The sequence below is a fragment of the Pyrus communis genome, chromosome 11 (assembly GCF_963583255.1).
Source record: "Pyrus communis chromosome 11, drPyrComm1.1, whole genome shotgun sequence".
In the NCBI taxonomy this organism is placed as follows: domain Eukaryota; kingdom Viridiplantae; phylum Streptophyta; class Magnoliopsida; order Rosales; family Rosaceae; genus Pyrus; species Pyrus communis.
The window spans coordinates 2,943,119-2,959,165 of NC_084813.1; the positions used below are offsets into that span (position 1 = coordinate 2,943,119).

General features: G+C 37.6%; 1 protein-coding gene across 1 annotated transcript; it reads left to right on the top strand.

Moving 5' to 3' along the window:
- The first annotated feature begins 865 nt into the window (after positions 1-865).
- On the top strand, positions 866-2,351 carry LOC137707756 (uncharacterized). The gene is made up of 4 exons (XM_068446671.1): positions 866-1,018; positions 1,240-1,331; positions 1,713-1,798; positions 2,017-2,351. The coding sequence occupies exons 1-4, from the start codon at positions 866-868 to the stop codon at positions 2,349-2,351; spliced, it is 666 nt and encodes a 221-aa protein (XP_068302772.1).
- Positions 2,352-16,047: the final 13,696 nt, after the last annotated feature.

A 16,047-nucleotide genomic window follows, 5' to 3' on the forward strand; every position in this document is an offset into this window, starting at 1 on the left:
TGTGGTTGAGGTGGGTGCTACATATGTGAATGAGGTTGAAGATGTACAAGTTGCTCGAGAAGGAGGTTTAGAAAATGTACAAGTTGCTAAACAAGGCAGTCTAAAAGATGTACAAGTTCCTCCAGAAGGTGTACAAGATAGTGAAGAAAGTGATAGGGAAGATGGTTATACCTTCTTTGATGTACATGTCGAATTTGAAGGAGATAATGATGAAAGTGATGAAGAAGATGCTGAAGAAGAAAATGACTTTGTAGAGAGTGATTATAGGAGTGATGAAGATAACCCAAAATTTGCCAAGTATGATGGGATTCAACAAGCACATGAAGTGCAATATGAGCAAAGAACAAGAAGGCAGTCTGAGGGGGAAAAAAAACAGCAAACGGAGGAGAGCAATGAAGGAGAAGAAGAACAACTAAATGAAGGAGAAAGGGAGAAATAAGAAGAGGAAAGACAAGAATAGGTTGAAGAAGCTGGAGATGAGGAGATGAATCTGGTTCATGAACCAGATTATAATTCTAATGATCTGGAAAGTGTACATTCTGAAGATGAAGAAAGAGGCAAAAAAAGAGAGCATTATCTAGAGTTTAATGAGAAAATGGACATGAAGAATCCACATCTTAGTCTAGGGCTAGGGCTTATTTTCAAAGATAGTTTGCAATTCAAGACAGCTGTCATCATGTATTCTTTAGGGAATGGATATGGGGAAATTCATTTTCCTAGGAATGAGAAGTTGAAGACTATTGCAAAGTATGCAAAGAACTGCCCTTAGATGTGTGCTGCTGGCAAGATGTATGGAGCAAACAGCATCTAAGTCAAGATAGTCCTTGATCATCACACTTATGGGAAGACTTGGGCAAATAAGAACATGATAGTTCCTTTACTCACAAATTTGTACTTAGATCGGATAAAGCTTAATCCCACATGGCATGTGGATTCCTTTTCAGCCACTGTGGAATTCGAGTCGAATCATGAGTGTACAAGGATGAAGGCTTATAGGGTATTGGATAGGGCTTTCAAGGTTATTGAAAGGAAACATGCAGAGCAATATACAAAACTATGGAATTTTGCTGAAGAAGTAAGGAAAACTAACCCTAGAAGCATTATGAACTTGAAATTGGATTTGCAAAGCTTTCAGAGGATATATGTTTTCTTAGCGCATTCAAAGAAGGCTTTTAGGTAGGATGTAGACCTTTGATAGGTTTAGATGTGTGCCACTTAAAGGTTTTACATGGAGGGCAGTTACTATGTGTTGTTGGCATTGATCCAAACGATGAGACATGGGTTATTGCTTATGCAGTGGTGGAAATGGAAAATAAGACAGCTTGGATTTGGTTCTTAGAACTCTGAGTTGATAATGAGGATATTGCAAACCAAAGTGGGTGGACATTTATCAATGACAAGCAAAATGGGCTAATTCTAACATTTCAAAAGGTTCTCCCCAGATGCCACCACAAATTTTGTGTAAGGTATTTGTACACAAACTATAGGAATTTGTTCAAGGGGAAAACTTTGAAGGATGCTCTATGGGCAATTGCCAAAACAACAACGGTTCCACACTTTAAAAAGGCAATGAAAGATGTGAAAAAGCTAGATGAGAAAGCCTACAAAATGGCTAGCGAAGAAGCCTGCAACTAAATAGAGCAAGTCCCACTTTGAAATCTATCCAAAGTGTGACATGTTGCTGAATCATTTGTGTGAATCATTCAATGCAGTCGTACTAGTGTCAAGGCTAAAGCCTATTATAACTATGTTGTAAATGATTCACACCATGTTGATGAAGAGAATTCAAATGAGGGAGGTATATGACAAAACAAGTAGGAGATCTCTTCCCTAAGATTTAGAAGAAGCTGGAGGAAGCTAAACTCTTAATTGGCAAGTGCATTGCACAATGGTTAGGAGGGACCAAATTTCAAGTGGATGCTGGAGGTGGGGAACAATATGTAGTGGACTTGGTTGAGAAGACATGCTCTTGTAGGAATTATGACTTGACATGAATACCTTGCAACCATGCAATAGCTTCCATCCATTTCAAGAGAGAAAAATCTGAGGATTATGTGGATGCTTACTATTCAAAGGCACGGTACTTGGAAGCTTATTCTCACTTAATAATGCCAATGCATGGTACGTCAATGTGGGAGGATACTGAAAACCAACCAATCTTGCCTCCATTATATACAAGGCAACCTAGAAGACTAAGGAAGAAGAGAAACAAAGAAGCTGGTGAATTAGAGAAAGATGGTGACCAAACTCCCACCAACCCACCAAATAATCCTGAAGGTCCTCCTAAGCCATTTAAGCTAGGAAGGAAATGGCAAGGTGCTTTGAAGTGTACTATATGCAAGCAAGAATGACATAATTCAAGGGCCCATCATCGACATCTTCCTCCAAGGGACAAACAGGTAACATTTTGTACTTTCTTTAATCCTTTAATCATTTCATCGTTTAATCCTTTAATCCTTTAATCCTTTAATCTTTTAATCCTTAATCCTTTAAACCTTTAATCCTTTAATGATTTTATACTGTGTTCTAGGCATCCACATCAGCACGAGGGAGAGCATCATCATCAGCCAAAGCTGCACCTAGAAAGAGAACAAGGAAATCTAAGATAAAAACCTAATCGTCTCCTTTGTAGTTTACAACATCAAGTTTATTTTAGAACTTTGCTTTGCATCTGACCTTTTGTAATGAACATTGAAATTAGACATCAGAAACAAAGGATAGTTCATATGCAAATCCTGAAGCTCATTCACCGAGAGCCACCAAGATGAGAAAAACAAGGAAAACCAAGACCTAATGATGTCAGAAATTGTAACAAATTACTTTTTTTTTTTTTTTTATTTTTTTTTTATTTGCGTCATGTTTTCTGTGCAATAGGAACTGAGATTATGGTACATGGTTTTGGGAATTCAAACATTGAATTTCTTTTGGTTTTTTGAATTGATTTGTAACCTTGGAAATGCACTGTTTTGTACTGTTTTGCTAGATGGATTTTAGTAGGTTTTTTTAATCAGTGCACTGTGCATTTTGGGATATTTAAGAATGTCTAATGCATATCTTTGTAAATGTTAGATGGATTAAGGATGCTATATGAATTACATTTCATCTTTTGATCTTTGCAAATGTTTTGTTTAAAGTGGACTTTGTGTTCATCTTTTGGTTGTATCATGTGTTTATGTGGGATTTGTGTTCCTCTCTAGCTTACATTATGTGTTGATGTGGGATTTGTGTTTATGTAGAATTTGGTTTTTTTTAGGTTGTCTTATCTTTCCAAATTGAACCCTTCAAAAAATAAATTTTTTTAAAATATTTTTTTAGTTGATGTGGACTAGTTTTGGCGGAAAAAAATTGTGCTCAAAATATACCATTTTTTTTAAAATTATTTGAAAAAATGACATGGAAATATTTTGGCGGGAAATCTACGGGGTAGTACAACGTGAAAGTCCATATGTGGAGAGGGTGGGACCTAGCATAAGTCACGTCAGCAAATAACGGAAAAATTGACAGACAACGTAACAGAGGTATGGCATTGCAACAAATTCGTAAGATAAAGTATGACATTGAAACTTCTTAAACATGAGGTATGAAATTGTGGTTGACCTATGTTGAGGCAGTTATTTATAATTTACCCTAACATAAATCATTTAGTTCAGCAAACTTTATCAATCACTCCGGTTTCAAATCACTGTTCAGAAAAACATACAAAAAAAGCAGTGGTTCGGAATAACCGAATAACTATGCAGAGTAATGCGCTCTTACTTGTAATTGTCACATGTTGAAAAACGTTCAAACATGATTAAATGTATCATATATAAGAGAAATTCTTGAAGAAGAGAAATACTCGATGCATATACTTCAAGTAACTATATAAGAGAAAATGCTCTATGCATATACTTCAATTAACAAACTTTATACGTAAAACTGAATTTATTAGTTGGTAAGTCAGCCAAAGTTTCTCACTCACTTCGATTGTCAACTCATTGTTCGCAAAAGAAAAACAGAATAGTACATCAGTTGGATATAACCACACAAAGTAATGCACTCTTACAGCAATTCTCACATGTTGAATGATTGTCATCAAAGACCGAGAATCGGATTGCAACGTTCAGACATGATTATACGAATCATATATAAAAGAAAGCAACGAGCTTTAAACGAAAACCCGAAACCACTATCGCGTAAGAATAACTATATTATACAATCAATTCTGAAGTAAATCTGTCGGTAAATTTTCAATATCAATCATCAACGCAGCTCAAATAAACCGAAATAATAAAAATTCCAAGGGTGAAGTACCGATTTAGTCCCTGAACTATCACCTCAATACAAAATTAAGTCCTTGAATTATTTTTTTTGGTAAAATAAGTCCTTAAATTCATTAAAAATTGCTAATTTCATCTCTGCTATTATATTCAAAGCTATTTTGTCCAACTTTTTGTCAACTTAAATCATTTAACACACTTTAGAGTGTAACTAGAAAATGTGACCCTTTGTTGCAGGCGCCAAATGTATTAGTCACAACAGGCATGAATAGTTTCCCCACAAAGCAACTGAAACGACGTAATACCTAAGATCAAATGAAGTCAAATTTCGCTTGCTATATATGGATATGCATGCTATAAGAAACATTCATTTGTAGATCATAATGTGTCATCAATATCATAGTTTTAATTATTCAGTCTACTACGTTAGGTTTTTCCAGCCCATGATAAGTTGTCCTAAGTCTATAAGGAATTATTGTTTTAGAGAATTAAATTGTTTTCCCAATTGGAGTTGTTTTTCTAATTTTAGTTAGTTTCTCAATTGGAGTAGGATTCATAACTAGATTCCAATTAGGATTCCAATGGTAATTGTGAAATTGCCTTTCGGTCCTGGAACCGTTTAGCGCCCTCTGCGATAGCCTGGCTAGCGTGCTGGACGACAAAGTCCGTGTAGTTCTTGACGGTGAGGGTGAGGTTGTTCTTGTTGCCAACCTCCACAGCCTTGCTCGCCATGGATCTCAACGATGACATTTTCTCCGACTTTATAACAGAATAACAAAAAGAAAAACACGCACATCAACATTCCCAAATCACACATTCTGATACAATCAAATTTTAATCTCCTACCTACCTACTCATTTGTCAAATTCTATACATTCAAAAAAACCACCAACCTTTCTCATTAAATCGAAACTCTCAAACCCAATTCAATCCCTCATCACAACTCACAACATAAGCTAATTAAAAATTTAAGGCCAAAAAGTGTTCAATTTAACATTTTAAATTTGAAAAAAACTAAACCCGCAAATTTAAATAATTATGTAAATCCCACCCTTAAATGTTTTAAAATCACAGAAGCTATCCAAGATGTTGTGGTCCCTCTGCAAATGCAACCTGCAAATAAATCAATCAACAAAAAAACCAAACGTTAAATAATAATAAAGCTAAAAAACCATAGTGTAAAAAACGTAAATTGTTCGTGTTAAAATCGAATGTTGGGTTAGCAACACCAAGATCTGGATGGAGAAACTTCATAAACATCAAGCACAAAAATTACAAAATTCATTGCGAAAAAGGGTTAATTTATTCAAATTATAAAATCCCCAAAAAATTACTACAATGTTCTATAGCGACATCAAATCGACAGTGAATGCTCATGAGTGAAACAGAGGGATACGATTGTTGTAGGATGCACGAAAAACCAAGAGCCTAAACCGAGATGGTGCAATACAACTGACTACTTGTGAAGTACCATAGAATTGAGAGCATGGAGTTTTATCAGAAATATGTTTGACATATAAGTTGCCAATTTCCTTTATGTTTGGGAAGACGAATTTCTTTTGTAAAGAAAATTTTGAAATCTGGAATTGCGTATCTTCAGTAAACCGGAGGAACGCTGGTCGCTGGAGGAGCGGCGAAAGACAGAGAATGGGCAAGTGGATACTGTGGATGCAAATTTCTTCCTCCTTGATATTGGACAAAATTGCACAGACAAAACAATTAACATCTTTGGTCGAAGCCAAAAACCTTATGTGCCCACAATGAATTGGGGGGGGGGGGGGGGGCTTTGGCCAAAGAATCTCTGATGCCAAAGTTAGAATTTAGAGAGAAAGTGTGTGAGATTTTTTAGAGAATTTCAAGTGAATTTTGAGGAGAATGATCGAGTTTAAATGGGGCCTCCTTGAGAGAGGACCGGCCACCTAGCTCCCATTGTGGGCTAGGTTCTTGATTTATATTAATTTGGGAGTTATGGAAATAATTAGCTAATTAATTAGCAAATAGAATAATTGCCTAATTAACTAGCTAATTAATATCATAAAAGGAGAAAATGTGGTAGAATATATAAGGCATGGCTGGTCCCTTTGGGAGAGAAGGTGACTGGCCTTTTGTGTATTTTTTGGTTGTAATGGATAGTTTAATTGACAATTAATGGATTAATTAGGCAATAAACCCATTAATTAGCCAATTAACATAATTTAGAAGGAATGGTTTTGGGAATTACCTTGTAGGAAGGATTTGATGTGGATGGATGAAATAGGTTTTGAATTGTTAACTTTTTTGGGCACTTTTGACTTGGTTGAAAGATGATTGCCTGCTGCTCGTGTGAAGAAATTCTGATGTGCCTCAAGGTATTCTTGTCCCTTTTTATCCAAAGATCCACGTGTTGCCTTGTGATTATTTTTGGCTCCACAAATACCCCCACACCTATTGGGCTAGTCACAGAAAAACAGGTGTAGAGATTTTCTTGCTTTAGGAAACATAGGTTTGTTTCCTATTTTGATGTAGATTTCCTCTTAAATAAGAAATTAGATCCTTCTAGGAAAGGGAAATAAATTTCTTTCAAAGCCTATTTAAGTCCACCTTAAGTGGATTATTAAATCAACTTTGGAGAGAAATTAATTTTACCCTACAAGAGAGAGAGAGCTTAGAGAATATTTGTTCCCCCTCGTCTAGCAATCTTCTTCATCTTGCCCGTGCAAAGGATCATCTTTCATTGCTTGCTTCGTCTTCTCGTTGCTTCTTGGTAAGAAAAAATTTATTTTTCTTGTCTTCATAATTTTCTGGAAGCCTCGGGGGTCGAGGTTTTGAGAAAGTGGCTTGGGAAGCCACGACAAGGTTGTGTTGTGTGTGGCTTCCTCGCAACTTAAGCGCTGGGGCGTAGGTGCGAAGGATGATAGGCCAGGTCGTGGGCTTGACAAGTTCTCTGGCTCTTTTTTTTTTTTTTTTTTTTTGGAAACTGGGCCATGTGGCCTGTTTGTGCCTAGAGGGGAGAGAGTGACCAAGAGGGCTTGGGCCGTGACGCCTACTTGTGCTGAGCCCTTTTTGTTTTTTTGTTTTGTTTTTTTTGTTTTTTTTGTTTTTTTTTTTTTTTTTTTTTTTTTTTTTTTGTGGCAACCTTCTAACAAATCCCTCTTGTATCTTTGTAGAATTTCTTCAAGTATGTCTTCCTCGAGCCACAAGAATGATGATGGTGTGCCGCCGTTGTATCGTCAAGGCGGGTCTTTGAGCAAGGTTAGCTATTTCAAGGCTGCTCACTTCAAGATTAGCTCCAATGACTTGTTTAAAGACTTCCTCGAAGCATATTGGCACGCTATTCCATCAGGAGTGCATGTGAAGCGTGTTAAGGATGGTACAGTCATTTGATGGGGCTCAGAAAGCCATCAAATTCCACCTTTACTATTTTGTGTTGGATTTTAATTTTCCTATGCTGCGATTTTTCCAAGAAGTGCTCTGCTTCATGAGATGTGCCCCCGCTCAATGTTCTCCGAATGCAGTCTGCATGACGGTGGAATTCCACAATCTTAGCTAATTTTTTGACTTAGATTTGACCGTTAACAAATTTTGGTACTTCTTTGACATAGGCCACATCAAGGGAGTTGGGCAATTGCGATCTCACCATAGGCTTTTTGATAATTCAAGTAAGGGAGATCATGACTAAGCCAAGGAGACTTGGGAGATAGTGGAGAATGGGAGTCTGATTTTTCCCCCGATTTGCGTGTTCCCACGATCTTCATACCCAGCAAGTAAGCTATTTAATCTTTCGATTGCTTCATATATATGCTAAGCTGCTCTTTAATTTTCTGATCATCCTTCGCTATTTTTGTAGATTTGAAATTTGGCTCAACTCCTAAGTTTGTGAAGGTTCATCAGCTGCTCCTAAGTTTGTGATTGACTTGACTTCTTCGAAGAGCGAGAAAGAAAGGTTTGCTGGATCTATGCTAGTGGCGCATACCGTTCTGAAGGCTACTAGCTCGATTACTAATAGAATTGCCTAGCGTAGAAGTTCTTCTGTACCTTCGGTTCCAAAGTTTGTGTCAAAGCGTCCATTTGGGGCAAAATCTGGTTCACATTTGGAAAGGCTTGCTACTATGAAGAGCGACAAAGTGTCCCTGCCATCCAAAGTGGCGCCAAAGTTCGTCCCCTCTGCTGTTGAGACAAAGGAAACTGCTCATGTGGGCAGTCGTGAGAAATCCACTAAGTCCATTTCTAGGGAAGTTGCTAAGATTTATGCGCTTTTGAAACCAGATCTGCTTGAGGACATAGATGTATGTGCCAAGTTTGTTGGTGGCGTCAAAGGGATTGTTCGCCCGAATTCCATTGCGAAGCATACGGCCAGGTATAGGAGGACTGCTCTACTAGCCATGATGCAGAAAACAACGATTCTGGCAATCGAGTCCATACTTCTTGATAAAAAGGATGCCAAGGCTGCCAAGGAGGTGGCAAGAACTATGGCAGCCGAAGCTTATTCCTTGGCCGAAAAAATCAAGAAATTGGAATCTGAGCCTGCTGCTTTGAGATGGTCTAATATCTCTGCCTCCATTTCTCTAGAACTTAAGACCGCTCGCCAAGAGATCATGGATTTGAAGACTATGCTTGATGCAATCCAAGTAAAGTATGAAAGTGCAGAAAATGAGATCGAGCGTTAGATAACTCAGATTCAAGATCTTAAGCGATCCATCTCTGAATTCCGCTCCACTGCTTATGCAAATGATGAAGAACTGATCATGGCTTACAACTAAGTGATCCATTTCAAGAAGGTTGTTGATAGGCTTGAGCCTCAAGTGTTGGAACTCCAAGGTTCCCTGAAGATTAACGACAATCTGAAGAAAGAAGTGGATGAGCTGCAGCGGGTTTGTACTAAGGAAAATGAGCAGTTGAAGGGTGAGAAGGATGGGTTCAAGGCTTCGCTTACTCAGTATCAAGCCGATTTTTACAAGCTAGGTTGTGTAGATCATCTCTTTGGATGACTATTTGACTTTGAGTTTTCTAGTAAAGACTTCGAGACCTTCTTTATTTCTCCAGAAGACTTGATTACCTTTACCTTTGAGTCTTTTATTGGTGAAGTAGTCGGAGAGGTTGGTACCCAGGTTGGGACAACTAGAGATGAAGCACCAGATGATGCTGCTGCTGAAGGCGCCACGACTACTGAAGGTGTGGCGACCGAGTAATCGTGGGATGTCTAAGCTGCTAAAGAGTAGTCTTCTAAGTTACCTTTAGGATTTTCTTTGCTTTCCTTGTTGCTTTTGTTTTACTTGAACTCTTTCGATCTTTGCTAGTTGTTTATTAAAGTTGCTACAAAATTTGATAAACTTGTTTCCTCACTTTGGTCCATCTTCGTTTCTTTTGTTTATGCTCTAACCTTTAGACTTTATAAACCATTAGCAAGCGTGCTACTTTTTAATAAGCAGACACCGCATAGTCTATGCAGTCGTAGATGTTGGTGTAGAACTTTTCAAAGTTGTTAGCCAGAGGGTCGGCAGTCGGATGTCTTACTTATAGAAGTAGACAAGTCTGTGTAACCACTAAGCTGTTAGCCTTGGCTTTCTCCAATTTCGCAGGTTGCAAAGCAAGTAGCACAACACTTTAGGACTTGGTGTAGGTTGTTCTGCGCTTGGCAGAGGTGAAGTTTATCGACTATGTTGCATATTGGCAATGGATAAAACTTCATATATGCATGCTAGCTTCTTTAACCTTTCACAAGAATGTGCAGTTGTATAAGTCTAGCGTGACTTTACTGCTTGAAGGGCAAGCTGTAGGTAGTCTTCTAAAAATCGTAGGCTACCTTAGTGCACTCGGTAGTAGCTTTAGGTTTCCAAGGCAGTCGTCCATAGGGCGTATTGCGTAATGTGCCCCTCCGTCTCTAGGGCCTGGTTTTCTGCGAATTAGGTCAATAGACCTAAAATCCTTTAGTTAGCCAAGCCTTGAAAAAAACCATTGTGGCTATTTTTAAGAATCTCGACGCAAGCCATTGTGCATCTAGTTATGCTACAGCAGCCTGGCTCATACACCCTATAAAGAGCCACTATATGGCTAGCCCCACCTCAGGGACGACGCACGAATCACATTTTTGTATGATCGTTTGGGAGACCCTGGACGAACAGCGATGTGTCGTATCCTCAAATCTTCACATGGACATCCACTAACCCGAAGTTTACGTTCGATTTAATGAATCGTATGTCAAACCTGCTCTATGGGATACCCTAAACCATGTTAGAGGATTCACATCTAAAACTTTTGGTGACTATTGCATGTCAGTTAGGGTAGAAGTTGAACATCTAGTAGCCTATGTTCACACCCACAATGGTCTGGCAAGGGCATTCATTAAGCTCTTACAAATGATAACTTAATCATTGGTCATATGTACCAAGCTCCCGATCACTGCTTGAGGCCATGCAATATTGAACGCAACCATGTTTGTTTACCTGAGGCCTATGGGGACCCAACCATATAACGCCATTCACCCCCTCCCCCATAAGAGGAAACCCGCGGCATAGGCTGTTGAACCTACCGTGAATCTGAATGTCGCCTACTCATGCTATCTAACTCATGAGGAAATTCTAGTTTATGAAGCATCCTTGAAGAGACGAATCCACCTCCCGAGAATCAAGAGATTTTGGTCCATTATGCTAGCTTGGATGATGTTTGGTGTAGAAGTGAGATGATCATTGATGATGCATTAGCATATGTAATAGCTATTGAGATCTTGTTGAGCAGATGTAAAACTAATTAGTCAAATTGGAAATAAGCAATTCAAGTTGAACTCGATTTGCTTGCGAAATGTAAGGTATTTGGACTTGTAGCTCCTACTCCTCCACATATGAAGCCCGTCAGCTACAAGTTAGTTTTCGTTCAGAAGAGTAATGAGAAGAATGAAATTGTGCGTTACAAAGCTCGTCTTGTTGCACAAGGCTTCTCACAACATCTCGGGATCAACTCTGACAAAACTTATTCACCTGTTATAGATGTGATTACTTTTCACTACCTTATTAGTTTGGTAGTTTCAAAAAACTGAGTATACAGCTAAAGGACATAGTAACTACATATCTCTATGGGGATCTTGATACATAAATTTATATGAAAGTTCCTAAATGACTTACATTAACTGGATCAAATATTTCCAAACCCCAGAACACGCTCTCAATTTGGCTGAGGAGTTCACTTTACGGATTGAAGCAATCCAAAAAATGTGGTATAACAATCTGAGTGAGTATTTAACTAGTTAGGGGTATATGAACAACAAACTATGCCCTTGCATGTTCATTAAGAAATCACATTTTGGTTTTGTGATTGTTGCAGTTTATGGTGACAACATGAACCTCATCAGAATTCCTGAAGAGCTTAAGAGAAATGCCGAGCACCTTAAATCGCAATTTGAGATAAAAAATCTTGAAAAGACTCAATACTACCTTGTCTCAAAATAAAGCATTGTTCGGATGGAATCTTAGTACATTAATCGAACTACACCCAAAAGGTGTTGTGACGCTTTAACGAGGATAAAGTGAAGCCTTTGAATACTCCTATGGTCGTTTGATCGCTAAATGCAAAATGAGATCCCTTCTGTCTGAAGGGCGATCATTAAGAGACTTTAGAGCGTGAAGTTCCTTATCTAAGTGTGATAGACGCTTTATTGTACTTAGCTCAATGCACTGGACCCGACATCTACTACACTGTTAATCTTTTGGCAAGATATAGTAATACACTGATATGCAGACAGTAGACCGGTGTTAAAGACATCTTCTGTTACCTTAAGGGTACTAAGGATCTAGGCATGTTCTATCCTTACGGATCCTCGAGTGATGCCACATCCTCTTATCTTGAGTAAATTCTTCCCTTGTTGATTATGCCGACTCAAGTTACTTATTTGAACCGCACAAGGCGCGCTCTCAAACAGGTTATGTCTTTACCATTTGAGGCACCGTAATATCTTGGAGATCAACTAAACATACATTAGTTGCCACTTCATCTAACCATGCTAAAATTCTCGCCTTACACAAAGAAACTAGGAATGCTTCTGGCTGAGAGCATTGATGGGCCATATTCGAAGCTCATGAAATTCTTACCCAGTCGTTGATGTCTTAACAATCATCTATGAAGATAACGCAACATTGAACAGCTCAAAAAGGGTTACATCAAAAAAGACAACACCAAGCACATTATGTCGAAGTTCTTTTTCTCACATCAACAGCAAAACATCAGAAGATTGAAGTCACGCAAATTTATTTACAAGACAATCTGGACGATTTCTTCACCAAATCACTGCCAAATGCGATGTTTCGGAAGCTTGTTCTAGGAATAGGTATGTGCAAACATTCTGAGTTGTAACATTGTTAGTTCTCTTTGGAATTATGTCAAACTTAGGGGGAGTATCATGAAGTATACTTGCTTGATCATAATGTACTCTTTTTCCTTACGATTAGGAGCATTTTTTGCACTGGGTTTTTGCTACCTAACGAGGTTTTGATGATCATATCCCTGATGACGTTCAGTAGACGTTTCATTTGACTTTGCATTCTCTCACACATTTTTCCTTAGACTTGGTTAGGGTGGTGGCTTTGTAGGGGGTGGGTCCCACATTTTTAAAATAAAAATATTTAAATAAAGTCATTTTAATATTCAATTAATTTTTTTATTCCAATTGGACTAGTCAATGGGTCCCGTCTCAAGCCATGTTAGCAGTTAACAAAGAAATTGATAGAAAAACTAATGGATGTCTGACGTTGCAATAAATTCGTAAGATGGGGTATGACATTATAATTTTTTAAATATGAGGTATGAGATTGTGGTTCAACCAATAGTTAAGGTAGTTTTGTGCAATTTAGCCCAAAAAAAAAAAAAGCAAATCATAACAACTAGTAATTAAGATTCCCTCTCTTTTTATTTATTTATTTTTATTTTATAACAAACGATATTATCTAACAAAGGGTAAGCTAAGCCTCTTGATGGGCTGGCAATAATGTGGTTCAAATTTGACTTTGGTGAGAATCAAACCTAAGACTTCTCAGTTACAAGTGAAGAGAACTACCACTAGAATGTAGTACAAAGTGGAGTAATTACGTCTCTCTTAAATCCAATGAATAGCATTCCCATGTTACTATGATCTCTAAACCAAAATTTCTTGGTGCAGTTAAAATTAGCCTCTTACTCTATTGGAATTACTCTAGACCTACATAACTCCAGTATTGAATGACTATAAATTAAAAAAAAAATAGCATTTAGTCTATTTAATCCATTTGAATATACAAAACCCAAAGGAACTATATCATTAAAATATATGAAAACATGACCACATGACGTTGCACTCTTCTCCTCTGCAACCTAGACTTAGGTGGTCCTCAAAGGTCCTCACAGCCATTTATCTGAGGTTTCAGGTGGTTTTAGGACACCCAAGTCTCTTAATAGATTTGTCCTCTTTGGTGTCATGTAAGAATACATTACTACTACTAATTAGGGTAAATTACACAAAACTACCTTGATGCGGGAATTATACGCACACAAATTAAACCCTCTTTTCGTCAAATTGTAGTATATGTATAAGTAGGGATCGTTCTGGACCGGGGATTAGGAGGGATTGTTAATCACTTGGATTTGACTCAAAAACGTAAAAACACAAAATAAAATACTATACTAGACTCAAATATTGCAAAACTAAACTTTAAAACACTAAAACAAACCAAAAGACTCAAACAGTACCCAAAGCACTCGAAACTGCCTAAAAAACACTTTCTGGGCAGTTTTGAGCACCTTGAGTACTTTGGACGAATTTGGGAAACAAAATGAATCAAAACACTTATAAGCACAAGCTAAATGTATTTCTAACTAATCTAACACTTTAAAATAAATGGGGGATTGGTTTTGGATGAATTTAAACTAAATGCACAGATTCTAATTAGAACAGATTATAAAAAAGAAATTAATGAAATAAAACGATGAGAAAGCTAGTTAGAGGGTTCCTTATCCACACATGAACATATGCATATAAATTGATTCCCAGTTATGACTTCAACAAACGATGAATGACAATGCTCCAAGTTGATTAGGTTCGCTTAAATTAACCTTCAGATTTCCCTAGATTCATTGGATTGAATGGAATACGCATTACAACCAAATTATTCCTAATCAAAGTCCCTAACCATGGAATACTGATGCGAGATTTATACGCACACAAATTAAACCCTCTTTTCGTCATTTGTAGTATAGGTGCAAGTAGGGATCGTTCTGGACCGGGGATTAGGAGGGATTGTTAATCACCTGGATTTGACTCAAAAACGTAAAAACACAATATAAAACACTAAACTAGACTCAAATATTGCAAAACTAAACTTTTAAAACACTAAACTAAACTTTTAAAACTAAGCTTTGAATGAAACGGATATAAGTTCTAGCATTTAGTTCTATCATGATACAATTGCATTCTAAGTAGCAACCAAGCAAGGAATAATGAGATCATGCAACAACTTTAGAAAACAAAGAATCACAGAAAATAACTCTCCAAAGAAGGTAATGGCTCGAGTCTCACAGGGTTGTAGCGTTTGTTTGAGTTCCTTCCTTCAAGCATGTTACAAAAATGAATTTTTCTTTTATGATTGCATGTGAAGTCATACATTATAACCATAACTAAGCATATACCAAGAGTAAATCAAACTTTTCTCCATGTTTATAACTCTTTTTAACAGTCATGCAATTACAAACCAAATCCTCATCATAACGTTGGAAGGTTCCCTAAGACACAAACACACAAAAACAACTCTTTTTTGGGTTTTTCAAAACAATTTTTCAAATTTTTATGTGCTTTTCGGAGTTATAAAAACAAAACATACTAAAACACTCTAAAACAACTTAAAAACACCTTAAAACAGCAAGGAACAACATTTGAAGTTATGGGTGATAAAATCCCACGAATTTGCATTAACAACATTAGTTACCCCCCCACACTTAAATCAAACATTGTCCTCAATGTTTTAAGCATAGATTCACATAAAACATAAGTAAACACACAAAAAGCACTTAAACATACTAAACATGGCAGAATGTAACTAACAAAGAGAAGAGTTTAGGGACGCAAATCTGGTTATGGAGTGTAAATTCCCTCTTCTCCTTGGTGATTGCATTGAGGCTTTGATCTTTGTGATTCCACAGGCTTACTCTTGAACTGGTTTCCGCCCATCGTTGATTTTCCTTTGTGCTACTCTTGAACTGGGCAGCAGGAATCTTTTGGTCTCCCCCGAAGGTCTGAGCTTACCCCTTTGGTCTGTTTCTTTGTTCAATCTTTCCAATTCGTATTGAAAAGGGTTGGAGGATAACTCAGCCTATGTTTGTCTCCACATGCTTCAATGTATCATTTTCACTTGCCTTACTTGCTCCGTTGAAGATGACTACTCGAGAGCAACGCTAGGTAAGCAACCAGGAATAGATTCCAGGCAGTCGGAACCAGATCGGAAGACTGACTCCAAGTGCCGGCTGATTGCTTCTTTCACTTTGCCATGCGAGTAAGAACAAGGACAAAGAAAAGGACAGGGAAAGAGCATGATATGAGATACTTTTGCTTTTGACCTTGATGATATGAGATACCTTTGCTTTTGAAGAAGCGGTGAATGAATCAGCACATGCTTCAATCGACCGTTTCCTTCTGCCTCATTTGTACTCCAGGTTTCTGGTATCTTCTTTGGGGGAGAAAAAATTGAGTATTTCAAGAGGCTTTGCTGGGAGTGCGCCCTCAGAGGTAAGGGAGAGTTGGTCATTTTTCTTTAGGTTTGCCTTGCCATAAAAGACGAAGGTCGACATATATAGA

Bases quoted from the DNA above. Each gene is read 5' to 3' on its own strand.
- LOC137707756 (XM_068446671.1), top strand. From the start codon at position 866: ATGATAGTTCCTTTACTCACAAATTTGTACTTAGATCGGATAAAGCTT. The intron at 1,019-1,239 runs GTTATTGAAAGG...CATGGAGGGCAG, and splicing joins TATTGGATAGGGCTTTCAAG to TTACTATGTGTTGTTGGCAT. The intron at 1,332-1,712 runs GTTCTTAGAACT...CATTCAATGCAG, and splicing joins AATAAGACAGCTTGGATTTG to TCGTACTAGTGTCAAGGCTA.